Below are 26,321 nucleotides of genomic sequence, written 5' to 3'. Positions count from 1 at the left end.
TATCCACTGAGAGGCAGCAGAAGACAAGCTTTCCTTACTATCATGTTCACTTTTCTCTCTCCAGAGTTCAGGGAGCTTCAGAAGAAATCTGAATTTGAGAGGGCAGAATGGGTCAGGAAACAAGGTAAGGCATCTTACTTTAACATTACTCACGCTAATTCCAGAAGAATGTTTCGATAATGATTTTTCATTTTTCCGTCCACAGGTCCTCACTTTGTCGAGTACCTTGGCTTCACTGTTACTCAAGCATGTGATGTGCTGCTGAAATGCAAGGTGAGAAAAGAAACCGAACATATGAACGGCTGTTAAAGTTTTTTTCTAAAGAATGAAGCGCCACAAACGGTGTCACGACTTAATCCAATCTGTCTCCTTTCTCTCCACAGATTGGAAATGTCAGACCAGAGACTGAGATCACTTGGTCTAAGGACAACATTGAGATTGCCGACGATGATGAGGACGCTAAGAAAATCGAGAGAAAGGACGGCGATCTGGCCTTTAATATTGGAAAGGTCAGACCATTAGACAGAGGCCGCACATTGTGAGGAGTCGTGAGCTTATGAGTAGAGAGCTGAAAGCTTCGCTTCTGCTGCAGCTCTGCTTCCATTGTAGATGTAGACTAGACGCTACGCTGCCAACCAGCCCTCTCTGACACACAGAATCATAAATGATGAAACACTTTTAAAAATATTCACGTTCCCGAGTCCTGCTGGAGTTCGCACGTCAGCATGTCGTACTTGGGAGTTAGAATAGACGTGCTGGGTACAGCTGACTCCCTTATTTTGGAGCTTTTACTTTTAATTCTTATTCTGATGTTGCATATTTTTGATATTTTAAACCAGAGTTATTCAACTTGCATTGCCTCGGGGCCACTTTGGCAAAATAACAAGAGGCCAGGGGCCAGTTAATAAACAAACTTTTATATTTATCAGATAAAAGGAATAAACATGAATACATCATCTTTCTTTGAAATCCTTTATTAGGAGACTTATTAACTTATGAACTAAATTAATTTTTATTACGTTTATTCGCATCCTCATAGAATCAGAAACATTCGAATGATCCCTGAGGGGAAATCACTTTTGCTGCTTTATAAGAAATATAAATAAATGTATGCATGTATGTAAATAAATAAAGATAAAAATGTGCGCTATACTAAATAAACAACAACAATATTATATTTTAATGCAACAAGTCTTAAGTAGAAATATGGAAACACAGAAATAATTTTGAAGTAAATAGAGATATATACTTAGATATAACATGTACTTGTATGTAACAACACTCATTCTTTGTAAAATGATTAGTTTTGTTCACCGTCCACTGAAAGTGTGAGCACATTAAAATTATGTGTTCTTTAGTTTATCGTGCACAACCTTTACCACAATCAACTTATTTTGAGTTTGCCTTTTTTTTTCTTCGATAAAAAGACTCTATTTTGAAGCGTTCCTATGAATTCTGACATTATTTACATCCAAAGTAAAATGCCCCGTGGGCCATACGCTGACTATCACTGTAATATAAACTATAGGTCATGATTTTCAACATTTATGTCCATATAGTGTGATTACAGTATATGGTTTATCTGTGTGATTCATTCATACATTTCATTTCTGACACTATATTCAATATAACTCCTCTGGTCAATTTATTCCAACATTTAAAACTGTTAAACTCTCTTTTTCTAACATGCTGACAGTTGATGTTAGTGTCAGTGGAGTTATATTGAAGTTTCAATGTACCTGTACATTGAAACTGAATCATCATGACTCATAAAGAGAGGGCTGGTGTCATTGCATGAGCTCAGGAGAGGCGGCCTGTCCATCGCCACTCCTGTCACCCGCATTTGCATTAACTGGCTTATCTGTCTAATTCACAGTGGGTTATTAAGCAGGAGAAACCGACAGAAAAAGAAGGAAAAAAGAAAACTGCAGAAGATGTTCCCCCGCCGCCAAGACCCAAAGTCTGGACATAATCTTTGCTGCCATAAGTTGACGCCTATTTTTTCTCCATGTGTCCTCCTCGTCTTACCTTTTTCATGTTTTCCCTTTAATGCCTGCAGCATCGAGGGCAGGAGAAAAGCTTGCCTTTTCTGCTTTGTTCGTCTCTGTCTGGCGTTTCTACTATTTGTCATCTGTCCCAGAAAATATACTATATTCCACTCTGTTTGATTATGAAAGGAATTCATTGCTGTCTAAAGGATACTAAAGCTGCTTTTTACTTCAAACTCTAGATCTCCAAGACGGACACAGGTCTTTACGAGGTCTTCCTGAGGGACGACAGAGGCAAAGATAAGAGCTCCTTCAGTCTGACTGATGCAGGTAAAGTCTCTTTGAAGAATTCTGTGAGTGAAAAAGTGGAAATCAGTGCTGTCAGTCTTCCAAAAGAAAATATAATAATTGACCTTTTTTCCTCAGGATACCAAGCTGTAATGAATGAGCTGTTCAGGGTTATTGGTGAGTCATTAAACTTCACACATACCAAACGGTAATGATGCACCACAGAAAGAAGCAGAGTGGACTATTAACAGCTAGAGACTGAAATACTGCATGCAGTATTATACACCATTAATCTATGTATTTTTATTGAATAAAGATAAACACTTACCTTTTATTATTTTCTCTCCAGCCAACTCCTCCACTGAAATCAAAGTCACCAGTACTGAACATGGCATCATCCTCTACTCCGAAGTCACATATTACAATGAGGACCTGCGTGTTGGTTGGCTCCACAAGTATGTAAAATATGAAAAACTTATTTCACATCCTTTTTTATGCCTCATTATATTTTTGGGTTGTCCATCTGTCTGTCCCATGAATATAATATCTCAGTAGCGCCTTGAATTCATTCAAATTTGACCCAAACGTCCACTTGATCTCTTTTTTTGGAGGTCAAAAATCAAAGATCACTGTTCTTCACAAACATATTTTTGCCAATAACTCAAGAATCCATACGCTTATTATTTTTGCACAAACATCTAATAGGATAAAAAGGTATATCCAAAAGGTAAGTTCAGCTTCACAATGACATCATTATGTTCCGCAAAAGTACTTTTTCGGACATATTTAACACCTTAACTTAGGAACACAAGGAAGTCTGATCTGATGATGTAATCCTTGGTGGCCTCCTTTAAACTGTGCCGACTGTATAGATCTTGTGTGCTGCTGGGTTAAAGATGCATGTTTATTTGTTTATTTGTTTATTTATTAAGGATCCCCATTAGCTGGTACCTTAGTAACCAGCTAGTCTTCCTGGGGTCCACAGGAACAACACAGAATATACAGAAAAACATATTCTCAATATATCAAACATTTACAGGTAAGGTCAGTCACTATAAACCTAAAAAGGGTAAGAAAAGGAAAGGAAAGAAAAGGTAAGAACATTTAAAAATGTACAGCTTGTATAAAATAACATTTCAGTTTCTTTTTAAATACCTGTTTACTTTCAGTGCAACAGAGGTAGTGAGGCAGAAAAAGATCGCGATAAAGCCTTTGTTCTTGGGTGAGGCACTTCAAGCTGACCGTTACTGGAGCCTCTAGTGCTATAGTTGTGCAAGGAGTTTCTACAGACAATTTGATTAATTAATTTGTAAATGTAAAATATCCAGGTATAAGAAGTAGCTTTTAGAAGTAGTTTATTTGCAGCAACATCCATATTTGAAGCACTAATCCCGTGGCCATGGCTCTCGAGACAGACATGGACGTGAACTGCAACTACAACCATGAGGCACTGATTCTAGTTTATCTCCTGTCTGCTATACACAGGCTCTTGAATATTGAATGCAGTGGCACGAACCAATGCACAAAACTCTCTCCCGTATTTTCTGTCAAATAAAAGCAAAAAACAAAAATGTGAAATTGTTTGACTGCCGTTTTAAAACACTTGCTCTATTGTACTTTATTCCTTTAATTATAGTTTTATTGTTTTTGTTTCTCCAACAGCTCATTTTCCAGCTCTCTAGATAAAGTAACATACAACATGTTGTTGAGTCTCTCTCTAATCAGTTGGTTGTGTTTTCCAGCCATGTGATGCTCAAAAAGAAAAGGCTTTTTGTCAGAGATATTAAAGCTTGCTTGTATACAATGTTAGTACTGTGGTTTTAAAGTCTGGTACCAATTAGTAAAGCAATATGTAATATGAGGGAGAATCGCTGCATTCATAAATATTGTTTCACTCTCACACATAGAGGGACAGTTCACTCTAAAATCAAAAATACATATTTTTCCTCTTATCTGTAGTGCTATTTATCAATCTAGTATCAAAAGGGACATGGTACTTGAGTATTTCAAATTTATTTTTTTCTGCTTTGTGCATCATAAGCCATTACATTATTGCATTATTATATAATATATAAATTATTATATTCAAGAGAAGGCAGACAATATCTCCAGCACTTGGCAACTCACACCAAAACATTCCAGACAGATAAATAGAACCACAGGTATGAGAAAAAAAGTAATATTTTTGATTTTGGGGTATGGTACATATTTTATGATGATTAATATTGTACAGTATTTGTGTTTAAATGGGACTATTTGGACGAAGTTTGTCACTCAGCTCTTCTGTAAAATCAAAAATACATATTTTTCCTCTTACCTGTAGTGCTACTTATCAATCTAGTATCAAGGAAAGGGACATTGTACTTGACTATTTCAAATTTATTTTTTTCTGCTTCGTGCACCATAAGCCATTACATTATTGCATTATTATATAATATATAAATTATTATATTCAAGAGAAGGCAGCCAATATCTCACACCAAAACATTCCAGACAGATAAATAGAACCACAGGTATGAGAAAAAAAGGAATATTTTTGATTTTGGGGTATGGTAAATATTTTATGATGATTAATATTGTACAGTATTTGTGTTTAAATGGGACGATTTGGACGAAGATTGTCACTCAGCTCTTCTGTATAATCTTCCAATGAATTATGTGAAAACAATCCACAGATGGGGACAAAATCTCACCAACTGGTAGTGATATAGGTCACTTGTATCAGATGTCTCATGTTTACTAGGATGATTGTGCAGATTTGAAGCTGCATTCACTGCCTTCCTGCCTGAGTCTTGCTTTTCAGTGATACTTTCAGTAAACAGTCCAGCCTTAATTGATCTCTGTTACCCATTTCTCCATTAGAGATGGTAAGATTGCCGCTTCAGAGAGAGTTAAGTCCGGAGTCACAGGAGAGCAGCTTTGGCTTAAGATCAATGAGCCCACTGAGAAGGACAAGGGCAAATACACCATGGACATCTTTGATGGCAAGGACGGTGTGAAGAGAGTGTTTGATCTGTCCGGCAAGGGTGAGTGAAACTTTTAAAGTCAAACAAGGAACTTCAGATTTGTAAAAAAAAAAATCCTATTGTCTATTTTTAATGCATCTATTAACAATAATAAGTTGGGTTTCTTTGTTGCAGCATGGGAAGAGGCATTTGAAGAATTCCAAAGGCTCAAGTAAGTAAATAAAGTCGTCTGACTGGGTCCTTCTGTTGTGTAATTCTGTTTGAAAAGGATGTTTACACAAATAAATATTCAGAGTCATCACAAACTTTAAATAGACGCTGATGTACTGTGTGAGGCCTTTCAGAAGCACTCAAAATACATTTCCTGGAATTGTATAGCCAGGGAAAAAGCATTTCTGCCCTGTGATACCGTTTTAAGATGTTTCTAACAATGTGTGTCTGCTTCCTTCCGCAGGGCGGCAGCCATCGCAGAGAGAAGTAAGTGGTTATTTATTCTTTTGTTGCTCTCAAGAGACCTTGCTCTATGACATGATGTATGGACGTAGAGGCTATTTCAGTTTTAATAGAATTTTAAACTTATTTCCAGTGGAATTGAAGATACATGAGTGTGCTGGTTATCATTATATCAAGATCTCGTTTATGGAAAATGCTTTCTATGAGATTTAATGGCGCTATTTCTACAATGTGGGATTGAAGAAAGATAACTTCCTGCCAGAGCTGAAATGTCATTCATGCATACAGTATACACACAGTTTAGTTTAGTCAAAGGCAAATAAAGTAGGAACTGTCACTTACTATTTGTAAACACAGTTGAAAGCAAACCAAGGCTTGAAACAAGCTTTGTCCACTTGACATTTCTCCTCGCTATATTTGCATTTTTTTCCGTGCTGTGTCGGCTGTTTTCAAAGCTACGTGGACAAAGGATGACGTCCAGAAACAGCAAAAAATGAAAAAAAAATGAAGAGGGCAGATTCTCTGCAGATACAGACACTGCCACACATTTGTCATGGCTCATTAGAGATGATTGACTTTCAATGCGTTTTTTTTTTTTTTAGGAAAATCCTTGATAGTATATACCTTTAAAAATGGCATAATATTATTATTTATGAAGGAGGGTTCACTTACCAGTTTGACAGTCATTTAGGTTAATATTAGGTTATCAGCAGGCAAATGCTTTCCAGGTAATTTGCCTCTAGGCTCACTCTTGTATTTCTTGTTTAGATCGTGCTCGCGTTGTTGGAGGCCTGCCAGATGTGGTTGCAATCCAAGAGGGCAAGGTAAAGTATTGTGGTATTCACTGTGCTGATTACGTTAACCTCTCTGTTTCACCTTTTTCTTCCTTGGGATTCGGCCTCACGAAGCACCATTATTGTAATTTCTCTCATATTTTTAATTAATGCTCTGTTCTTAGTTGTTCTGTTCTCCAGATGCACCAAATGTTCTTAAATCTGCTCTTGTCCAGATGTGCTGAATGATAAATATCACTTGAGCATAAATGTTTATTAGCATTTAGGCAATGCCGCTTAAGCACTTTATAAAGGCAGGTGTTGTGCCAGTTGCAAATCATCTGGCACATGCCCAAGAACTGGAGAGATGCCACCAAAAAGAGCTGTAAAAAGAAGAACTAAGGGAAGTAGTAGCGAAATTGACAGACTGTTAAATTAACTTGAACAAAGTAAACATGATTAAACAGGAGCATCAGTACTGGCATTATAGGAAAATCAAATACCCAGCAATATATATATATATATATATGATAATCTATATAATATAATAATCTAAATGTAATTATAATATACCCATGCATGTTTTTCATGTTCTTCAAATTTAAAATTTGTGTTTCCTTGAGTTGGAGAAATAACTTGTGGAATATGAAAAAATGTAATTTTGTTTTTTAAGAGTTCTTTCTACTACTCATAAAATGTTCTCTTACCTAAGCGAAGAAAAAAAGATAAGGAAACATTAGTGAATCCCAGAAATCAATGGATGCAAACAAAATAAGAACACATTGTGTATACAACAAAAATAAGAAATTGTTCAAATATGACTTCCTGCATGAGACATATTATTCAAGCATATGTTTCCTCTGAACTCTGTGAATCCACATCTATATGACAGTCATCAAACTTCTGCCATCCTCTTTTTCTCTTTAGTCCCTGAACCTGACTGGCAATGTCTGGGGCGAGCCGGCGCCTGAGGTGAGCTGGGTGAAGAACGAGAAGGAGCTGGTATCTGACACCCACATCAAACTCAAGTTTGAGCACGGCAAATTCGCCAGCATCACAATCGACGCCGTCACCACAGCTGACTCTGGCAAATACGCCCTCATGGTCAAGAACAAGTACGGCACAGAGGCTGGAGAGTTCACCGTCAGCGTCTACAACCCGGAGGAGGAGGAGGCCAAGAAAGGCTAAAGGATGATGCAGCGTAATGAAATAAAGCAGAAAAACAAAGAACGACTGGGCTATTTCCAAAGCATTTTACCCCGGCACATGCCGGTGCACTGAGCAGTTTAAATAAATGATTAATACAGCTGCTTCCTCCTGCCTTTTTCATGTGCTGGGCTAAAGAGCTTTGGGTATTGCTTGTCGAGGAAGCAAACAATGAAAGTGATACCGAGAGGAAAATTGTGTGCTTTTAGTTGCTTGACATGTCTTCTGTCTGTAAATGTATTGTTTAATCATGGTCGAGATGGTTGACCTGTCATTAATCCTTGTTTTAGCAATGAAGGCCAGCACAAGCAAGGTGCGGTTTTCTTTTACTATTACAGTATTACATTTGGAAAACCTTTTGACCTCTGAAACCAAGTCATGTCTGAGGTTTACACACTGTAAAAAATAAATTAATTTAATGAATTTCCCACCAGCTATTTGCTTTTTGTTGTTGGGCATTGGAAAAACGTCAGAGGATATGTCACATGCTCCACTGATTATAGCACTCAATGTTTGAATTGTACTGCGAGCATGTTTGCTATCTGACGTTGAAGTACTGTTTGCATGTGTCAATAATTACAACAGTTTGTAGGAGAGGTAGAGCAGGTAAACCCTGAAGTCACTGAGAATAGTGTGATGACAACACAACAGTTAAAACTGCTCCATGCACGGTATCTCATGCGGCCTACAAAGTTGTGTGCACATTCTTGCAGGTATAACTTGCATTCTTTTGGACGTCTTTCAATGGAAACTATCATTTGAATGTCAGACGCCGTCAAAGAAATGTATTGAATGTGGGGGAATGTAGTATTTCAAGTGCAACATGAGGAAACCATAAAGAAAATGCCCTGCAGCATTCGGTGTGTGTAATTAACAGGTTAAACACAAGTCTGTTTTCCCTTCAAGGCACTCCTTGTAATAAAAGTGTTCGTGCTTTAGAGAGGTTTCTCTTTGTCTTTACATAATCTCCATAAACAGTTCATTCATTGAAAAAAAATTGCCTCCATTAGAGTTAACTAATTTGATTCGCAACAAGCTTAAGGCTTTGGGGGAGTAATGATGGCCTATTAGAAAACAGCTGCTCTAATGGTGGCATCTGATTTCTGCCTGCTTTCATTGCTGCCGCCATTCATCGTGAGTTTCTAAAAGTGGGGTGCTGGGCCCACAATGAGTCGTTAAAGAGGAGACAAAAGTCCCAAGCATCAGCTTGCCTCTCACCCGCCTACTGCTTTGTGTCATCTGTCAATGAATGTCCTCTAAACTGGGCTGCTCAGGGCAAAGTATTCTTTAATAGAACTCATAGAAGTTCTATGGAAGCCCATTTATATCAGTGCAAGACAAAAATAAAATGAAAACTTAGCCCTGTGATAAAAACAAACAACAAAACATCTTTAAGTAATTATAATGAGAAACTTTCTCAAAATGACATGCAAAAACTACTAAATATCTCAAAAAAAGTTTGTTTTGCAAAAAAATGACTTTGTGTCTCAAAAAAGTGAGTTTGTGTCCCACAAAATTACTTAATATCTCAATAAATGACTTAGAATAGCTTAATAATAACTTGCCATTTCAAAAATAATGACAGTAGCCTCTATTAAAAGTGAATGACTTTCAAAATAAAACATTTATCTCTTAACCTATTTCAAGATAATAATTATTTCACCATATTATGTTAATATGTTTAACATATTCTGTCATAATTCTGAAATGTACAATAATGTTTTGCAATCCTAAGTGTTATTTTACGACACTGAGCAATTATTTTACATATTCAGTTATTTTGAGAAAATAAGTCAGTATTTTTTTGACATACAAAATACTTACTTTGAGATATTCAGTCATTTTTTTGTCATACTAAGTCATTAGTTTGAGAAACTAAGTCATTAGTTTGATGATCATTATTTTTGCGATAATTTCTCATTGTTATAAGTCAAAGGATGTTTTCTTTTCATAATGTTCCACTCTATTGTGTAAGACAGCTATTCTCAACCTTGGGGTCGGGACCCCAATTGGGGTCGCGAGATGATTTCTGGGGGTCGCCAAATCATTTTGGAAGTCAGCTCTGTCTCCACTGTGTTAAAGTGTTCATGTGTTAATGTGTTTTAGTCTTTTTGGTCACTTAATGTCTTTTTTTGTTCATTTTGTGTCTTTTTAGGTCATTTTGTGTCTTTTTTCGATCATTTTGTGGTCAATTTGTGTCTTTTTTTGGTCATTTTGTGTCTTTTTAGGTAATTTTGTGTCTTTTTTCGATCATTTTGTGGTCAATTTGTGTCTTTTTTGGTAATTTTGTTTCCTTTTTTTTGTCATTTTGAGTCTTTTTTGGTCATTTTGTGTCTTTTTTGGTCAATTTGTGTCTTTTTTTGGTCATTTTGTCTTTCTTTGATCATTTTGTGTCTTTTTTGGTCATTTTGTTTCCTTTTTTTGGTCATTTTGTGTCTTTTTAGGTAATTTTGTATCTTTTTTCAATCATTTTGTGGTCAATTTGTGTCTTTTTTGGTAATTTTGTTCCCTTTTTTTGTCATTTCGTGTCTTTTTTGGTCATTTTGTGTCTTTTTTGGTCAATTTGTGTCTTTTTTTTGGTCATTTTGTCTTTCTTTGATCATTTTGTGTCTTTTTTGGTCATTTTGTTGACTTTTTTTGGTCATTTTGTTTCTTTTTTGGGGTCACGGACAACATACATGTTAAATTGGGGGTCGCGACTCGTGCTAAATCAATACAGGTTAAGATTTTGCATAGAATGCATATATCCCCTAATCGCAGACATAAGTTCGACCATAGTTTGTCTCCAATGTGTCTTAAATGTAAAACTGAAATTGGCACTCTAACACGTTGTCTTTGGTCATGCTGTAAGCTGCAGAAATACTGGTCTAATGTCTTAACAGAAATTTAAAATATACTGGGATTAAAGTTGGAGATGGACCCAGTGTCTCTTATATTAGGCTTACCTGCTAGAGGTGTTAGGTTAACAAATCCAAGACTGTTCTGTATTCTTACATTTGCAGCTAGAAATAATATTTTGTTGCAGTGGATTAGCAATAAGGATCCAAATGTTAGGGGATGGCATAAAGTGCTGTTTGATTTAGTGCCTTTGGAATACTTGACTTGTGCATTACATTCAAACTCAAACGAATTTTATAAAGTTTGGGAACCTTATTTGAATTATTTGGAATACGATGTATCTTCCATTTTGTTACAGGGATTCCCTGGAAGGTCATAATAATGGGATTTCCTTTTATTTTCTTATTTATGTACTTTGTCAATATGAATACTGTTTGTGTGTAACTGAGTCACTGTTTGTTGCTTAAGCGTTGTTGTGTTGAAGTTTTGTGTTTGCTTGTCTGTGTTGAAAAGGAAAAATGAATAAACACATTTAAAAAAAAAAAAAAAAAAAAAATTGGGGGTCGCGACTCAAAAAGGTTGAGAACTGCTGGTGTAAGACGCTGGAGGAAGCCTCTAATTGAACCCTGGATAGAGAAGTCACAGCAGCTGTGTGTGTGTGTGTGTGTGTGTGTGTGAGCGCCGCCGCTGTCCCATCAACTCCAGCTCTCTGCTTCCAGCCAAACCAGTCCGCCACGGTGGTCCAGGCACGGACACGTCAGGAGGCTTCACAGGACCCGTACAGGCTCAAAAACATGGGGACTCACTGAGGACACCATTGCGGCAGCATCCCACCGGAGCAACCGAAAGGTAAACAGGGATTTTAGCCGTTTGGTGGCCGCTGCCATATATGGTAACGCGTATTTCCGAATGTACCGTATGCTAATGTTAGCTAGCCTGTAAGCTAGCTAACATATCTAGCTACATTCTAGGTTCATGTAAACCAGAGACACTACCTATTTAGACTGGCAATTCATTCATCATATCCCGCTAATAATTACCGTGACCACTGTTCATTGAAAGCGGTGACCGAGCGTTAGCATGGGGCTGTTACCGTTTCACCGTTTCCTATTAACGGTAACCGTACGGTAGCATTAGAGCTAGCTGCGGGTAAAACGGCTCGCGGAGCTCCGTCTCCATTCATTTATTTCCCTGTTTACTATTTCCTGCCACACTGTTTATGATTTGAATCTCTTATTAATGACAACCATAACACCACACAGTAAACACATTTCATAACACGGTTTTAGTTTCTGTTTATTTCCGTATTTCCGTTCATGCAACGTTAGAGCGCTTGGTGACATTTAAATCAAGCAATATGGCAGTTTTAATCTCTCCGAAATTAGCATTTTAAGCCCCAAAAATTGTGCGACATGAAGCTAGCTTGTTTCTTGTGTTAATTCACTTTCTGTATTAATCAGTAGAGATGTTGTTGTTGTTGTGTTTGTGAGCAGTGCTGCCACCTCACCAAACAAAACACCTGCCTGTGGGTGGTGTGTGAAAACACAGAAACCTCCAGTGGTTTTCAAATGTTAATGTATAATGTTAAATAGTCTAAACTGTCTTACAACCTGATACTTATTTATTGACCAGAGTCAATCTATCAATGCCCCAAGGTAACCTTACAAAACAAATACTCTCTGTGTATCATGACACGTCATGATGAGCAGTACATTTTTAGCTAATTTGCCCTCAGTATATAATGTTTACTAGCAAAAACTTGTGCAAAACTGGTGGCTGTAGTTTGTGAAGCTGTTACTGTATTGTGCAGACTAAATAGTCTACACAATACATTTAAAAAATCCCTAAGTTATCTCATATTCCGATAACTTTATACATCACCATACAGCAGGGATTCCCAAACTGTGGTGCGCGCACCCCCAGGGGTGCACGAGCTGCCGCTAAGGGGTGCGGGAGATGAAAAATGTAATGGCAGTCTGTTAATTAAATTTTTTCCCCACACACAATAAAGAAGTGTAAATAAACATTTCCTTTATAAAATGTAAAATCAAAAACTGTAATATTAATTAATAAACAAATGCAGGCTATTCAAAATGCACTTCATCTTAAAATGAAGCGTAGAAGCAGTTATTTTTGTTCAACGCAGCTCAAAATATTATAACATTTCCCCAACTTATGTGCTTTCTGCCTCTGATCCTGAGCCTGTCATCATCCTCTTTGCTCTTAAAAGTGGAAGCTTGCGCATAACTTTGTTGCATTATATTGAAACTGTGTTACAGTGTTTCAGATTAATTCAAATGCGAGACCGCATTGTTGTGATCGTGATTATTTTATTACATCATTGTCATTTGAGCATGATTAAACATGCCGCCTTTAATATGGCTATAAAAAAGCTTATTGTATTTGGGTTTTTTTGAAGGTGTGGGGGATTGGGGGTGCGTCAACTTGGTTGGGACATAGAAGGGGGTGTGCGGCTAAAAAAGTTTGGGAACCGCTGCCATACAGCATGCTTTCTGGTTATTAAATATTTTTATAGTCTATATATTAACACGATAAAGCCTAGTTTGGTGGACTTCAGACTTCATGTTAGCAAAACAATCCCATGGATCATAATGCAGTATGGCAGCTGATTTTTCAACATTTTGATAGTAATGATAAAGAAAATTATATATAATAGACATTAGGCTTGGGCAGTACATCAATAATGTGTGGAGATTGGGATTTGAGATTATATATCGTCATAGGTTTTGGATATCGTAAGAGTTTTTTCCTAGTTTTAAAATGGTTATTTATGATGATTAGTATTATTCATCAAAAATATAAGTGTGTAAATATTATGTAAAAGCACAAATGGTCCATCTTCCAGCATCATCACAATATCAATATAAAAGCATTTGTTTAAATATATTGTGATATTTGATTCTCTCCATATTGTCGAGCCATAATAGATATTTTTATATAATTTTGACTATATCATCATATTGCCCTCCCCTACTAAATAGTAAAAACACCTACCAGTTTGAAACATTATAGTGTAACAGAAACTAAAGCCTCCACAATGACCATAAAGTCATTCAACCCATGCAGGTAGGATTTATAACAGGAATGTTGTTGTACAATCATAAACTCAGTGTACCCAATAACCCTAGATAAAGTTAATTGACTTGGGTCTTTTGAGTTTTACACAGTGAATCTGAATTACATCTCAGTAAAGTGGAATGCGGTTTTTGAAGTTGAACAGTTTTTGCACAGACTTCCTTTTTCTACACTCACAGCAGCTGAGGAAGCAAGAGTTACTAATGGGTTGTTTTGTACCTTCACTTAAAAGAAAAAAAAACATTTTGCATTTTCTTCTTTCTCACAGGGTGTAGCCTCAATCCTTAAAGCTTAGTTTTTATGGCACTGCAGAATGTGTAAACATGAAAGACAACACTGTCTGTCTAAGGTTGTAGTTGTTGTGGTTTATGTTACTCGCATAATAAGTAAGCTCATTTTGGTGCAGATCCGTGTAACCTAATACTTTAGAGGGTGTAATATGAACCTTGTGTTGTCTGGTTGGCCCGCTCAGTCACGGGACTGATTCTTTTGTCACTCCATCAAAGCAAATATGCACTGGATCATTTTATATGAAGACCATAATTATATAACCAGGACCACAACACTCAAATGTCTGGTCTTATAATTCTTAATGGTACAGTACAGGGTGTATTTATTAAATGTGAGGACTTTAGTGACGTAAGTGTATTCGGTTGCTGCTGGGTTATTTGTGTCTCTGTACACAGTACAATATTTCATCTCCAAGAGGAAATATTAATGTTTTTATGCATGACTCTAGTCAAATATTCGAACACAGAATAGATCCCAGCACAGAGGGAGGATGAACCAACAGCCTTGCACCCAGTAGGCCTGTGTGTTTTGTTTGATAATGTTTAGAAAAGGCTTAGCAGATGGGACAGTGGGGATGAGGCCTTTTTGGAAGAGCCTCATGCAGTATGTTTATCTCGGCATTCACTTAGGAGCTAAAACAGGCAGGAGGATGCTGGAAGTCGGACCAGTGACAACCTCCTGATGACAAAAACGTGTTTAAATGCATCATTGCTTGGACTACAGTCTCACGAGTGTACCCGTTCCATCTGTATTGAATGTCAATACGGATAAAATTAGAACTTTAGCTTATTTAACAAGCTGTATTGATATTTAATATAGACTAATCCCCACAGAGAGTATCCCATTTGTGTTTATTTACAGATTTCACCTGTTAATTTTTGATCACATGTTTGGGATGCCAAAAGGTCAAAGTTAATGAGCCACAAAAGATCAACATGTTGAAGTCCAGTACACTGAGTAGCTCCCTGGTTGACTCCTGTAGCTAATCAATGTTATCAACCCCCCCTTTTATGATTAGTCACGCACAATAACAAGCACACGCAGCAACAACCGTATCGTACATGTGACTGACACATGCAATAACGTTACGCTGCGGAGTGCTGCTTGTTTTTTAACCTGAGCTCGCACTCTTATCAGGGAAAAACATTGCATAGCTGTTTACAGGAACTAGCTGTCCCTTATCAGCCACGGTCCGTCACTTTAAAGATGTCATCCCATTGGCTGAGCATTTTGTGTCCTGTCAGTTGGCTGAATGAGCACATCCTGCAAAGAAAAGTCCATAAGAAGGATGGCAATATTTATGACAGTGTTGCGCAATGGCGTCAGATAGCAAAGTGCTGGTATTTACCCTTGGGAGGGTTATTCCAACGTGATTAGGTGGGCCACAGTTGAGATTGGATTCAGGATGGCAGGGAGGCGCTATCATCGTAATCTGAGGCAGGAAAACATCGGTCCCAGTGGAGTATCCTGAGGTGGTAGAGTAAGAGCTGGAGCTCTCCTAAAAGTGATGAAGAGGCAGAGGTCCTGGGGGGACAGGGAGCTCCTGGGGAGCAACACAGAGGACAACACAGACAATAGTGAACAGGATGACTCCTTGTCTCTGAGGTCGTCTTGGTCCCTGGTGAGTCAGAGCTGACAGGTCTGTTAGTTGGTCACAGCTTTGGCCTGATGCTGGAGGGCAATACAATAGTTAGTCATACTGTATTGTTTGGTTTGGCAGCTTGTTTGGATTTATTGCCTTATTATTGTAGCCAAGCCTAGTGCCTTGATACCTGACCACAGTGAATCAGATGGATCATGTGAGTTTTAAGGCTACATACTCACTACTGTGTTGTGGAAACTGTGACCAGGGCTTAACACAACTTTTATATGATTACATGATTCTAGCTGCAGAACAAGCTGAAGACTTAGTTGCACTAGTTGCACTGCTAGACAGTTTTGAGAAAAAGACATTACAATCATCAAGTCTGGAGGATATAAATACATTTATTACAGTTTCTGCATCACAACAAGAAAGCAAGAGGTTTGATTTTGGCAATATTACGGAGATGGAAAATTATTTTTTATGTTCGAGCTTAGAGAAAATAATACAGCCATTTATTTTAACACTCTTATACAAGCGCTGATATTTGTCTAGACTAACTAATAGCTCTTTATTATCAACCTTTGTTCGATGAAACTCAAATTATGGTTTCCATTTTTAGTCAACTTATTCTTAAGTAATTAAGAACATAATAATCAAAAAAGCGTAAATGTAAAATAACCTTTCATAAGTTAACAGAGCAAATGTTACCAAACGCAAATAGCTGATATTTATCATATTTTAAATGCTAGACATGTATAAAATTAAACACAACAGTGCAAAGAACATCTCACACCGTGCTTTGCGGTACAGTAATTCCACCCCGATTTATGAGAACCATTTGTCTAACAGAGCTGGTGTGTTGCTCGCTCTACAGCACATGAAGCCACAGTCAGGTTAACGATTAAGTTAAATTTTGAAGATTCAGATTAACAATAGGTCAGTAGGCTGTTCTTAAAAACAGCAGAAAGAAAACAACCCCAAAACAAACCATAATATCATTAACAGGTTCTCACTTTAACAACAATATTTAAGTATCATTACTACAATACTAAAATGTATTGCATTGGTGAAAGATTTGCTGTATTCTGTCCCTGTTTTTTAGATGTTAAAAATGCATCATCATCATTTTTGGTATTAAGCCTGCATCGCCTGGCTAATCTGCTCGTCATTTATTTTCCAAAATACTAAGCCTGTCCTATTTAATTGGAAATTTGGGGTCTGGCTCTGTAGCTACGTGTTGTCAATACTTCAACTTCCGAGTTGACATTGAAAGAAGGACAAAAAGACAATGGGTAGAAGCCGGTTTGTCACATGTGATTGGCTTATAGATAACTGAGTACTGGCACCTTTCCAGACAGCTCCTTTGTAAGGGTCATTTTTGCTTTTCATGTAGAATATTCCCTGTTATATAATGCCCGTTCATAGTAGTTTGGAGCTTGTTCTTTTGACAGATGTCTTCATATATCTCTGCCCTTGGTTTAACAATGTCAGTCCAGAGGGCAGGAGCTTTGCACTTGGTGCACATGCAATGGGAGTTTCTGTGGTGTCAAAATGAAAGGGAAAGTTAGAAGTTGGTAAAAAAAAAAAAAAAATGCTCCAAATGTCTACATAATTTTCCTGATCGCAACATTTATCAATAACATGCAGCTGGTGAATATTTCACCCCTGACAGTGTTGTTTACCAGTCATGGCTGTATTGACCATCACAAAACACATTTTCTTCGGTCTTCTTGTCTTGCAGCAAGTTCTTATATGCATTGAGCTAGATATAAAAAAAATATGACTAAAGTTTGACTTTTGCAGTCTAAAACATCATATTTAAACTAGAATACCAGAGAGTACCAGATTATAAAACCATTAATGATAATTTTGGTGGAAGTTCCATATTTACTGCTTCTATTTTCCCCATATTTTCTTTTTATTATATTATTATATAACAACTTACAATGTTGAAGTTTGATCTGGCTGTGTGTCTTATCTTCAAGTGTGCAGGTTAGCTCGCAGCAGGTCACTTTGGCCTTTGTTGTTCAGAGAACTTGAATCAAGCAGCTTCTTCTCTTCTTATCTCTTCTGCTCTTAACAATAAATTAGAAAACTGTCTTTGGAGAAGGAAGGAAAGATAAGACAGCCAGGTGTGTTTCATTGTGAGAGGTTGTATTGTTTAAACAACTTTTTTAACTCTAACTCTATCTATAAATGTTGTCTGGAACTTAATTTCGTTGGTCTTTTTTTCTGTGAAGGCATGAGCTGAAAGACAACTGCTTTTTTAAATTCACTTGATACAGAAACTTCAACAGCGGTTGTAATCACACTGCCTTCATTTTAGTGATTCATATTTATATGTAAACAGTGATATTAGTAGTAATCATTACCATGTTGTTTGGCAGCATTTTATATTGTTTGTTCATGTATTTATAATTCATATAGCTGCCATGTGATAGATTAAAACCATTTCCAGATGTTCCATTTCATTTCACTGAGCAGATTGTTGATATTTGAGTTTTCAGTTTTATTCAGAATAAAATGTTCAGGGCCTTTGAAGGAACCGTGGGGCTAGATAAATAAACAGTGCAGCTTTTCAATAACATTTTTTTATTAGTTTTGAACTTCTTTCCCTCATACGAGCATTGAAGTTAAGCAACAGTGTTTTCATTGTGACTGTTTACTTTACTTCAGATTGTAGCTTTGTGTTATCTTCCAGAAGAGTGTCACTGTAGTGAATGTCAACAAAGTGCCTTAACTGGGGCATAGCTTTTCCATCCTCTTTTTCTGAGAATGTGGGGTGAAGTTCCTTGAAACAACTGAGAGCTTCCTGTAGTTGACAGGCCTCATATCAAATCATCTAAACCCCTCTGCAGCCCTTTGATCTGTCAGCTTACATTATGTCTGTTTGATTTCATGATAGCTGCCTTCCTGTGTCTGGGTAGAAATGTGGGAATTATTATCACAATCTTTATTGCTATCTCTATTCATTAGCTTGCTCTCTATGTGTAATGTATCATGCCAGTTTCCCACTTTCCATGATGCCATCCTTGCACAAATGCCTCCTATTCTCTACTCTACAACAGCCCCCACTGCTCTAATGGCTACTGTGAACAAAAGGTCAGTGTGAGATAGGACCATTTCAAGTTGCATAATGAAACGAATGAAGTCAGCAGGGGGACCTGTTTACAAGCCCCACTAAACTAGACCATGACCCAGACAACCTAAAATGATGTTTGCTAACTTAAATGCACTCTGTGTCAGATGACTGTAAATAATCAAGTTCAATAATGAGGCCACGGAATGGCTGGAAAGTTTGCATGATTACTGAGGCCTGTGTTGTATTTTCTCTCTGATTTAGTGGCAAAACAGATTGCTTGTAAAAGAATTTACAGCCACAGAAAATGCTTTTCCCAAGTGACAAAAGGGTGCTTTGAGAAACTGTAAACGGTTAATCCAAGTTCAAATAATTATAGGCACAGAACTTAAGCTTTTTGTATGATGTTTGATTTACTTAGCAGAGGGTTATGAATGTAAACAGGAAGTCAGCTGCTTCCACTGCAGCAGGCCAGTGGGAACTCTGTGTGAGGTTGTCTCTTCTCATTGTTTGAGCCCAGCCGTCAGCCCCCCTCTCTGATGTGGCTCATGTGGGACAGCGGCCAGTGACAGGGTAACAGTGGCGCTCTGGCAGTCTGTATACAGGTCAGGAGATAACAGACACCACAGGGCAGGCAGGCAGAGCGAGAGGGAGCTGAGAGATGAAAGCAAAAGACAAATAAGGCCGTGCAAATGTCCAAAAGAAGATACTTAAAACAAGAGACAACAGCGGAAGGGCTGAGCGAGTGCTAAATCAAGTGGAAAACTATTAGGTTTCACAACTTGTAAGAGCCAAAACGGTCTCCTCTTCTGAACTCTTGCTGAACAATACTTCCTTATCCTCTCTTTCCCTTAACTCAGCTAATATTTTCTTCTTTCCTTCCCCTCCAGGCGGACACCATGAACTACGTGGGCCAGCTGGCAGGTCAGGTGCTGGTAACCGTGAAAGAACTGTATAAGGGCATTAATCAGGCCACTTTGTCTGGGTGCATCGATGTTGTGGTTGTCCGCCAGAGAGATGGCACCTACCAGTGCTCACCATTTCATGTGCGCTTTGGCAAGCTGGGTGTTCTGCGCTCCAAAGAGAAAGTGGTAAGTTCAAGAATTATCTTGTGTTTATTTTTCTCCTGTGTACAAGTTGATTCATATGAAGCTCACACATCTGCAGAAGGAAAGGAAATGCCCCATTGAGAAAATGTTTTGTTTATCTTTGAAGCCACAAGCCCATTTCTTCACAATCTTTACTGTATTTCACAATATGCATTTTTATACAGCATAGAAAGACACAACTGTGGCTAGTAGTTGTGTCCAAACTAAGCCGGATTGTTTTCAGGTTTTAGGTTACTGACTACTAAGTTTGTACACTCCAGTGTTCACCACACAGGTGTTTTTACTCATTTGCTTATTCCACACGTTTTCAGGGCAGTGTAGGCTTGACTTCTCTCTGAACAACCACACACTATAGCAGTCTGTTAGAGTGAGGCTTTAGTTTTTAATGTGGTAGTGTATTGCACTAAACGGGGTGATGGCACTATTATCAGTAGCCCTTTCATACTGCATTTCCACAAAAGTGTCGTTATAAGCTTTGTTGTCATTAAGCCATAAGACATGACTTCCAAACTGATTCTGCAAGAGTATAATATTGGCGCCCATTCACTTTGCATTCTTGCATTGTGGAACAAAGTGAGAGGAGGCATTAGTGGCGTGTAACAGAGCAGCGGCCCTATGTGTACAATCAGCGACCACAGCGGCAAGTGAATTCAAAACAATGATGGTGGAAGAACTGCCTCTCATGCTGTTTATCGCTGTAGAGACAAACTTGTCTTGCTTTTTGCTAACATGATTCGATTACTGTCGGACTCAAGTGAGAGGCGTGTTTCTGGTGATACGCTCCACTTCCCACAAATTACGTACATCCGGTATTTTCCATCTTGCCCGCTCCACCAGTTCATATTGATCCCATCTCTAACAGCCTTGCCAATTGAACATCTCTGTTACTACCTCCGATCAGTATGTTGACATTGACCCGAAACTAAAAACACCAGTTACACAAACTGTTTTTATATGCCGGGCCATTAGTATTTAATTACATTTATGAAATTTTATCTCTTTAAACAAGCTAGACTGAATGTCAGTTTTACATAAGTTGTAGAAAACAGTGTTTAATTAAAAGGGATCCGTGGCTTGGGTCATCTTTGTGTATCACTAAATATAAGTTGCCCTATTTTCCTGTTAAGTTACATTCTCATGTCTAGAGGCTTCAGGCAGAATCAATCACTTCAATGAAGCATCTTTGAACCATTTGAGGAAATGTTTGGTTCTGTTTGCAGAACATTGATTGAATGTTCTGGGCTTTTCTCCCTCCTGGATATTGGTTGTTACTATATTTTCTTCCCCGGAGATAAGATCCAATTAGTCATAGTTCAGGAACAACGGTGCTATTTTAAGCACTCAACCCTCACTTGAGAAAATGACTTTTTTGTAGCACCTTTGCATTGGCCTAGTTGATAGGTAGGGAGAGCAACTTAAGCCTGTTTTGGTTGTAGTTTTCATGTTGTAGTAGGTAAATGAAGAGCTAAATACCATGCATTTTTAAAGATCTACTTGTATATTTGCAGTAGAAATCTGCAACACAACCTTCCTTGTTCTTTGAGTTTATCATTTTTCATATAATAATGTTCTAGGGAGTTCACTTAGTAATTAATGATGGCTAAAACTAGATAGCGATTATAATTTCATGTGTTTTCACGCCACATCACTATCAATGGTGAACTTGTCCCTGATTTCTATTCTTAGCGCAGTGCTGGTGCACTCTGACTTGAAGAAAGCTTATTTATTTGCTTGAGGATCAGAGTGGGTGATGATTTGTGGGGGATTGACACTGTCTCACCACCTACCCAGAATGCTGATGGGCTTGAAGGGAGGTCTGAATGAGTGGTTCCTATGGCAACAGCTCTACAACTTGAATGTGTGGGTGGGGGAGAAAACGTGTAGAAGACGAAAGGCCTCAACAACGAGGGCTGTTGTGTAACAGTTATGCATGCGTCCCTGAGCTCTCTTATCAGATCTCGAGGGCTGGTACTAAATATATATATATTTTAGAAGTTACTGGACCACAAAAAATATGTGATATTTGTCCCTGACATGCAGATATTTTTAAAGATTCAGAGTGGGATTGAAGCTGAAGTTTCCAGCCAAATACTAATTAAATTTTGGCTGTGGATAGTGTGTCTGTGCCCATATACCAGTCACTTTGGTTGGCAACCAGAAATGTTTTTAAAGCACAGTTTGAATCCTAAAAAAACATTTTGGATAATAAGTTTTAAAAAAACTAAGTCGGCCATGCATAAATAGTTCCTCCTTCCTTCCGTTTACTGTTCTTCTGGACAGAAGTAGGATCAAACTTCAAAACTCACATTGGCTGTCAGGGGGAAACAATCCCATACTGTGCCTAGGTATAATGGGTAACATTTCTGCATTAAAAAGGCTCAAAATAACAGAGCTATGTGTTTTACCCCAATGTAAAGCTAAAGGTGCACTTCATTTGATCATCTGTCAGTGGTGTTATATAACCTTTACTCCCTCTAGTTGCTCTGATTTCTGGAAAGACACCAGATGAAATGTCAAAGATTACTTGTAATAGTCATACAATGTCACAAAATTACACTCTATATGAGTAACACAGCATTTTTTCCATTAATTGCCATTTTTTCAACACAGTAAACCAATAGAGACCTAATTAGGGCCCGAGCAGGCAACGACCTGCGAGGTCCCTATTGTATTGCGAATTATTATTTATTATTATTATTTTTTTTTTTTCTTCTTCTTCCCAAATGATCGCATTTTTCACTGCCTGAACATACCCCAAAACTCATGAAACTTTGAATATAAGTCACACCTTTATAATCTATTGTCATCCTGAATTTCCACCACTAGGTGGCGCTATAATAAAGGAAAGTGCGTTTTGGCTAATAATGAGCAGACTTTGTCAGAGCGACTGCGTCCTGTTTACAAGCCCCACTAAACTAGACCATGACCCAGACAACCTAAAATTATGTTTGCTAACTTAAATGCACTCTGTGTCAGATGACTGTAAATAATCAAGTTCAATAATGAGGCCACAGAATGGCTGGAAAGTTTGCATGATTACTGAGACCTGTGTTGTATTTTGTTTGTTAAAAAGTTAGGGATCCAGCCTACCAGATTATTGCTCAGCTCAAACTGTTCTAGCAGCCTTGTGGTTAAAATATGGGGTTAGATTGTATTAAAAGCAGAGGAAAAGTCAACAAATAAGAGTCTGGCATGGGAGCCGCTGTTATTCAAATGCTTAAAAATTAAATTAAGTAAAGTGACTGCGGCATCTTCCACGCCCCTACGGGGTCTATCAGCAAACTGCAGAGGGTCAAGTGAATGCTCTGTTTTCCTTAATATTTCAGACCTCACCAATTTTTCAAATGCTTTCATTACAATTGAGTGCCACTGGTCTAAAATCATTGAGGGTTTTGGGGCTGTTGGATTTGGGAACAGGGACAACCACAGCGTCCTTCCAGACCTCAGGTACTAGTTGTGCCTCTAAAGATTTGTTAAAAATGTAATGGAAAGGAGGGCTTAATTGCTTTGCACAGGTTTTGAGTATGCGCCCACAGATGTTGTCTGGACCATGACTTTTGTTAACTCTTATGGAGAGGAAGGCTTTATGCACTTCTTTTTATCTTATGTTAAAGTAGTGAACGTGGTGAAGTGGTGCGTGCATCGCCCCGCGCATGTGCACCACGCGCATCTTTTATGTTAAATCTCGACCTGAAAAGTAAAAAAAAAAAAAAACAGTAAAGAAGTAAAAAGGACAGTGTTCGAAGAAGTATTCAGATCCTTTACTTCAGTAAAAGTACTAATACCACACTGTGAAATGACTCCACTCCGCTCATTTTAACTACCTAATAAACTTTCAAGTGGTTTCATTTATAAAAAATGGGTAATCATTTATTCACTAAAAGTAAAGTAAAAAAGTAATTGAAGCTGTCAGCTAAATGTAGAGGAGTAAAAAGTACAATATTTGCCTCAAAATGTAGTGGAGTAGAAGTATACAGTTACATAAATGTACATAAAAGTATCTCAAAATTTAAAGTCTTTAAGTCCAGTACTTGAGTAAATGTGGTTAACAAGCAAGACAACCACTCATGATCCCACGCTACTTCACAACCTCATCAAAGTCAGTTTTTTTGTTTTGATTGAGGCACCTCTAGTGGCAGAAGTTACAAACTGTGTATTTAATTTTAAGCATCTGCAGGCAGCCATTGCCTCCAGTGATTCCAGTAATCCAGCAAAGTCTTGGCAAATCCACAGCTCGACCAAGTGAACATAACCTGTCCCCGACTGTGAACGGCGGAAGAGGACCCTCATTTGTTCTGGCTCATTATTAATTGGGCATTGAAATTCCGAGCCATCACTCACCATACATAAATTGCCCTTAGCAACCCTGAGGGGGTGAAATTAAATCTTGAGGCTGCTGAGAAAACCACACCGGCAGTAAAGGACATCAGAAAAACGACAGATACAATATGACAGTTCACGGGAGAAAGAGAAAGAAACCCACATGATGTTGGTGGCTGTTGAGAATTAATATTGATGATTTGGTTTCAGGTTTTCAGACTGGGCTGAGCACTTGTGAGTCAAATTCTGCCCCCTTTATGGTCTCTGCCAGACGGGATCTGGTTTTTGTTTTTGTGGTGTCAAGTTTCAGAATGGCCTCAGGTCCACCGGGGGTTTGCCCAGCAAACATCAATGGCCCTGTTCTATTGGCAGTGTCCACAGAATGCATGCCCAGAGGACTCATACAGTTATTAGGTTTTGCAAAGCCTCGGGAGAAAGATGGTGCTGTGAGAAGCTGCAGGCCTGATATGTAATGTATTGGAAATACAACAATACAAGACCCAATTTGTTTTTAGATCAAATAAAAAAGCATAATCAGATGTATATAGGTGGTTACAGGCATACTGATTAGATATCAGGCAAACGCCTTTTTCAGTGTGATTTTGATTGCCTACCTCTCATTTCTTTTATCTTTCTGTGGGCAGCTGTGGCTCAGTTGGTAGAGCGGTCGCACATTGAACGGAAGGGCAGTGTGGGAACATGGCAGTCTACCTGTCAAAGTATCTTTGGGCAAGATACTGAACCCCAAATGGCTCCTGATGCTGCGTTCATCAATGTGTGAATGAATTCCCAATGGTGGCAGGTGGCACCAGTGTGCCCTGGTAGCCTCGGCCACCAGTATGAATGTGTGTGTGAATGGGTGAATGAGCACAGTCTGTAGTGTAAAGCGCTTTGGATAAAAGCGCTATATAAGTGCAGTCCATTTACCATTTACCATCTTCTGCCAAATTCTTCCAGATTGACATCGAAGTGAATGGAGAGCCAGTGGAGCTGCACATGAAGCTGGGAGACAACGGAGAGGCCTTTTTTGTCCAGGAATCTGAGCAGCTGAATGTGAGCACCCAGTAAAAATACACGGATTAATGAAGCTGATCATTTAAAAACATACAACTAAATACTAATACTGTTGCAGCTTAATTAACACTAATTTAGATTTGTTTGTACTATGCAAACCGCAGTAGTTCTTTATGTGAGATATTGAATGCAATGCAAATGATCTTTCTATTATACATAAACAGCAGCATCTGTCCAGGTTTCTAATTTGTTGTGTTGCCTTTGAAGCAGTGAGAATTTATTAAATGAGATTGTTTGGTGTTTCAGATGAGCAGCCAACGTTTTCATCTTTTGATATATTTATAATTCAATGACATTTGATGATGATGCCTTGAAGCTTTATTTTTGAATACTCGTATGGATGATCATACTGTATTCAGGTTTTGTACACACTTCTTTGTACACACTTCTTTGGAAAGACCGCATCTCTCGTTGCTTTAACCCCAAAACCATCATGATTATTCCAGAAATATTAACTTTCCATGGGGATGAACAGGATTACCATTTACCATATCATAAACACATAATCCATTAATTTATCAAATATACAGAGTTCACACTTTTTCACAAATAAAGTGGAATCTATGAAATTTAGGGCCTGAAGTGAACAACTACTTTATAGAAGAATTGTTTTACAATAAAGAATTTAATTTATTTTTATTTGATGGGGACAATGCAGTTAGCATAGATACAGGGCATGCATCTGATGTACTGCATACAGAGATATAGCTTCAGCTAATTTTCAACTCCCGTCCCTAGTTGGGCTTTTACAACTACATACAAAATCACAATAAAAATAAAAATCCAATATACAATTACACCATCTACAAAATGGAATAAAATTACAAACAATTACAATATACATTTACCCTGAGCAAAAAATAAAAATAAACCCAGTATAAATATAGCTTGGAGTTTAAAATAATCATAAATCTATACAACAATAAGGAGAAAAGAAAGAAATAAGAGAGAAAAGGAAGAAAGAAGAAAAAAAAACAGAAAAAAACCCCATCTTACATACGATTAGATTAATTGAAACTCTTCAGTTAGATCCCAACAGGTGTAAACAAGTTATAAACTGCATGCTTGACTTTAGGCTGCTATCTGCTGGCTAACTGAAATATCATAACAAATCTAAAACGCATTCCTTCCAGTATTATAATCAAAACATCCATGACAGCATGCAGTCCTTCGGCTCAGGCAGTGCAGTATTGTTGGCAGTGGTGTGGGATGCACCTGTGATGGGAGAATGCACTGTACACTCAGAGGGTTGGAA

The 26,321-nt window shown here is 37.9% G+C and overlaps 2 protein-coding genes across 3 annotated transcripts in view; both read left to right on the top strand.

Moving 5' to 3' along the window:
* myom1a (myomesin 1a (skelemin)) overlaps positions 1–8,633 on the top strand; it is a 37,137-nt gene extending 28,504 nt beyond the window's left edge. The window contains exons 26-37 of the mRNA XM_059345308.1: positions 65–124; positions 206–273; positions 384–509; positions 1,877–1,960; positions 2,231–2,318; positions 2,415–2,453; positions 2,626–2,731; positions 5,139–5,302; positions 5,417–5,453; positions 5,697–5,719; positions 6,464–6,519; positions 7,396–8,633. Of these exons, the coding sequence (XP_059201291.1) occupies positions 65–124; positions 206–273; positions 384–509; positions 1,877–1,960; positions 2,231–2,318; positions 2,415–2,453; positions 2,626–2,731; positions 5,139–5,302; positions 5,417–5,453; positions 5,697–5,719; positions 6,464–6,519; positions 7,396–7,656 (1,112 nt within the window). The 3' untranslated portion in view covers positions 7,657–8,633. The remainder of the gene's footprint in view (positions 1–64; positions 125–205; positions 274–383; positions 510–1,876; positions 1,961–2,230; positions 2,319–2,414; positions 2,454–2,625; positions 2,732–5,138; positions 5,303–5,416; positions 5,454–5,696; positions 5,720–6,463; positions 6,520–7,395) is intronic.
* A 2,628-nt stretch (positions 8,634–11,261) lies between these two features.
* lpin2 (lipin 2) overlaps positions 11,262–26,321 on the top strand; it is a 30,788-nt gene continuing 15,728 nt past the window's right edge. Inside the window, exons 1-3 of one of the 2 annotated variants that reach the window (XM_059344747.1) lie at positions 11,262–11,361; positions 19,454–19,654; positions 24,950–25,045. In XM_059344747.1, the coding sequence (XP_059200730.1) occupies positions 19,463–19,654; positions 24,950–25,045 (288 nt within the window). In that variant the 5' untranslated portion in view covers positions 11,262–11,361; positions 19,454–19,462. Of the gene's footprint in view, positions 11,362–19,453; positions 19,655–24,949; positions 25,046–26,321 lie in introns of those variants that run through there. The other variant, XM_059344748.1, reaches the window with a different exon arrangement.

Source organism: Centropristis striata, chromosome 11 (assembly GCF_030273125.1).
Source record: "Centropristis striata isolate RG_2023a ecotype Rhode Island chromosome 11, C.striata_1.0, whole genome shotgun sequence".
Lineage (NCBI taxonomy): Eukaryota > Metazoa > Chordata > Actinopteri > Perciformes > Serranidae > Centropristis > Centropristis striata.
Note: the sequence above shows the minus strand (reverse complement) of the source record. Positions and strands in the feature narration are given on the sequence as shown.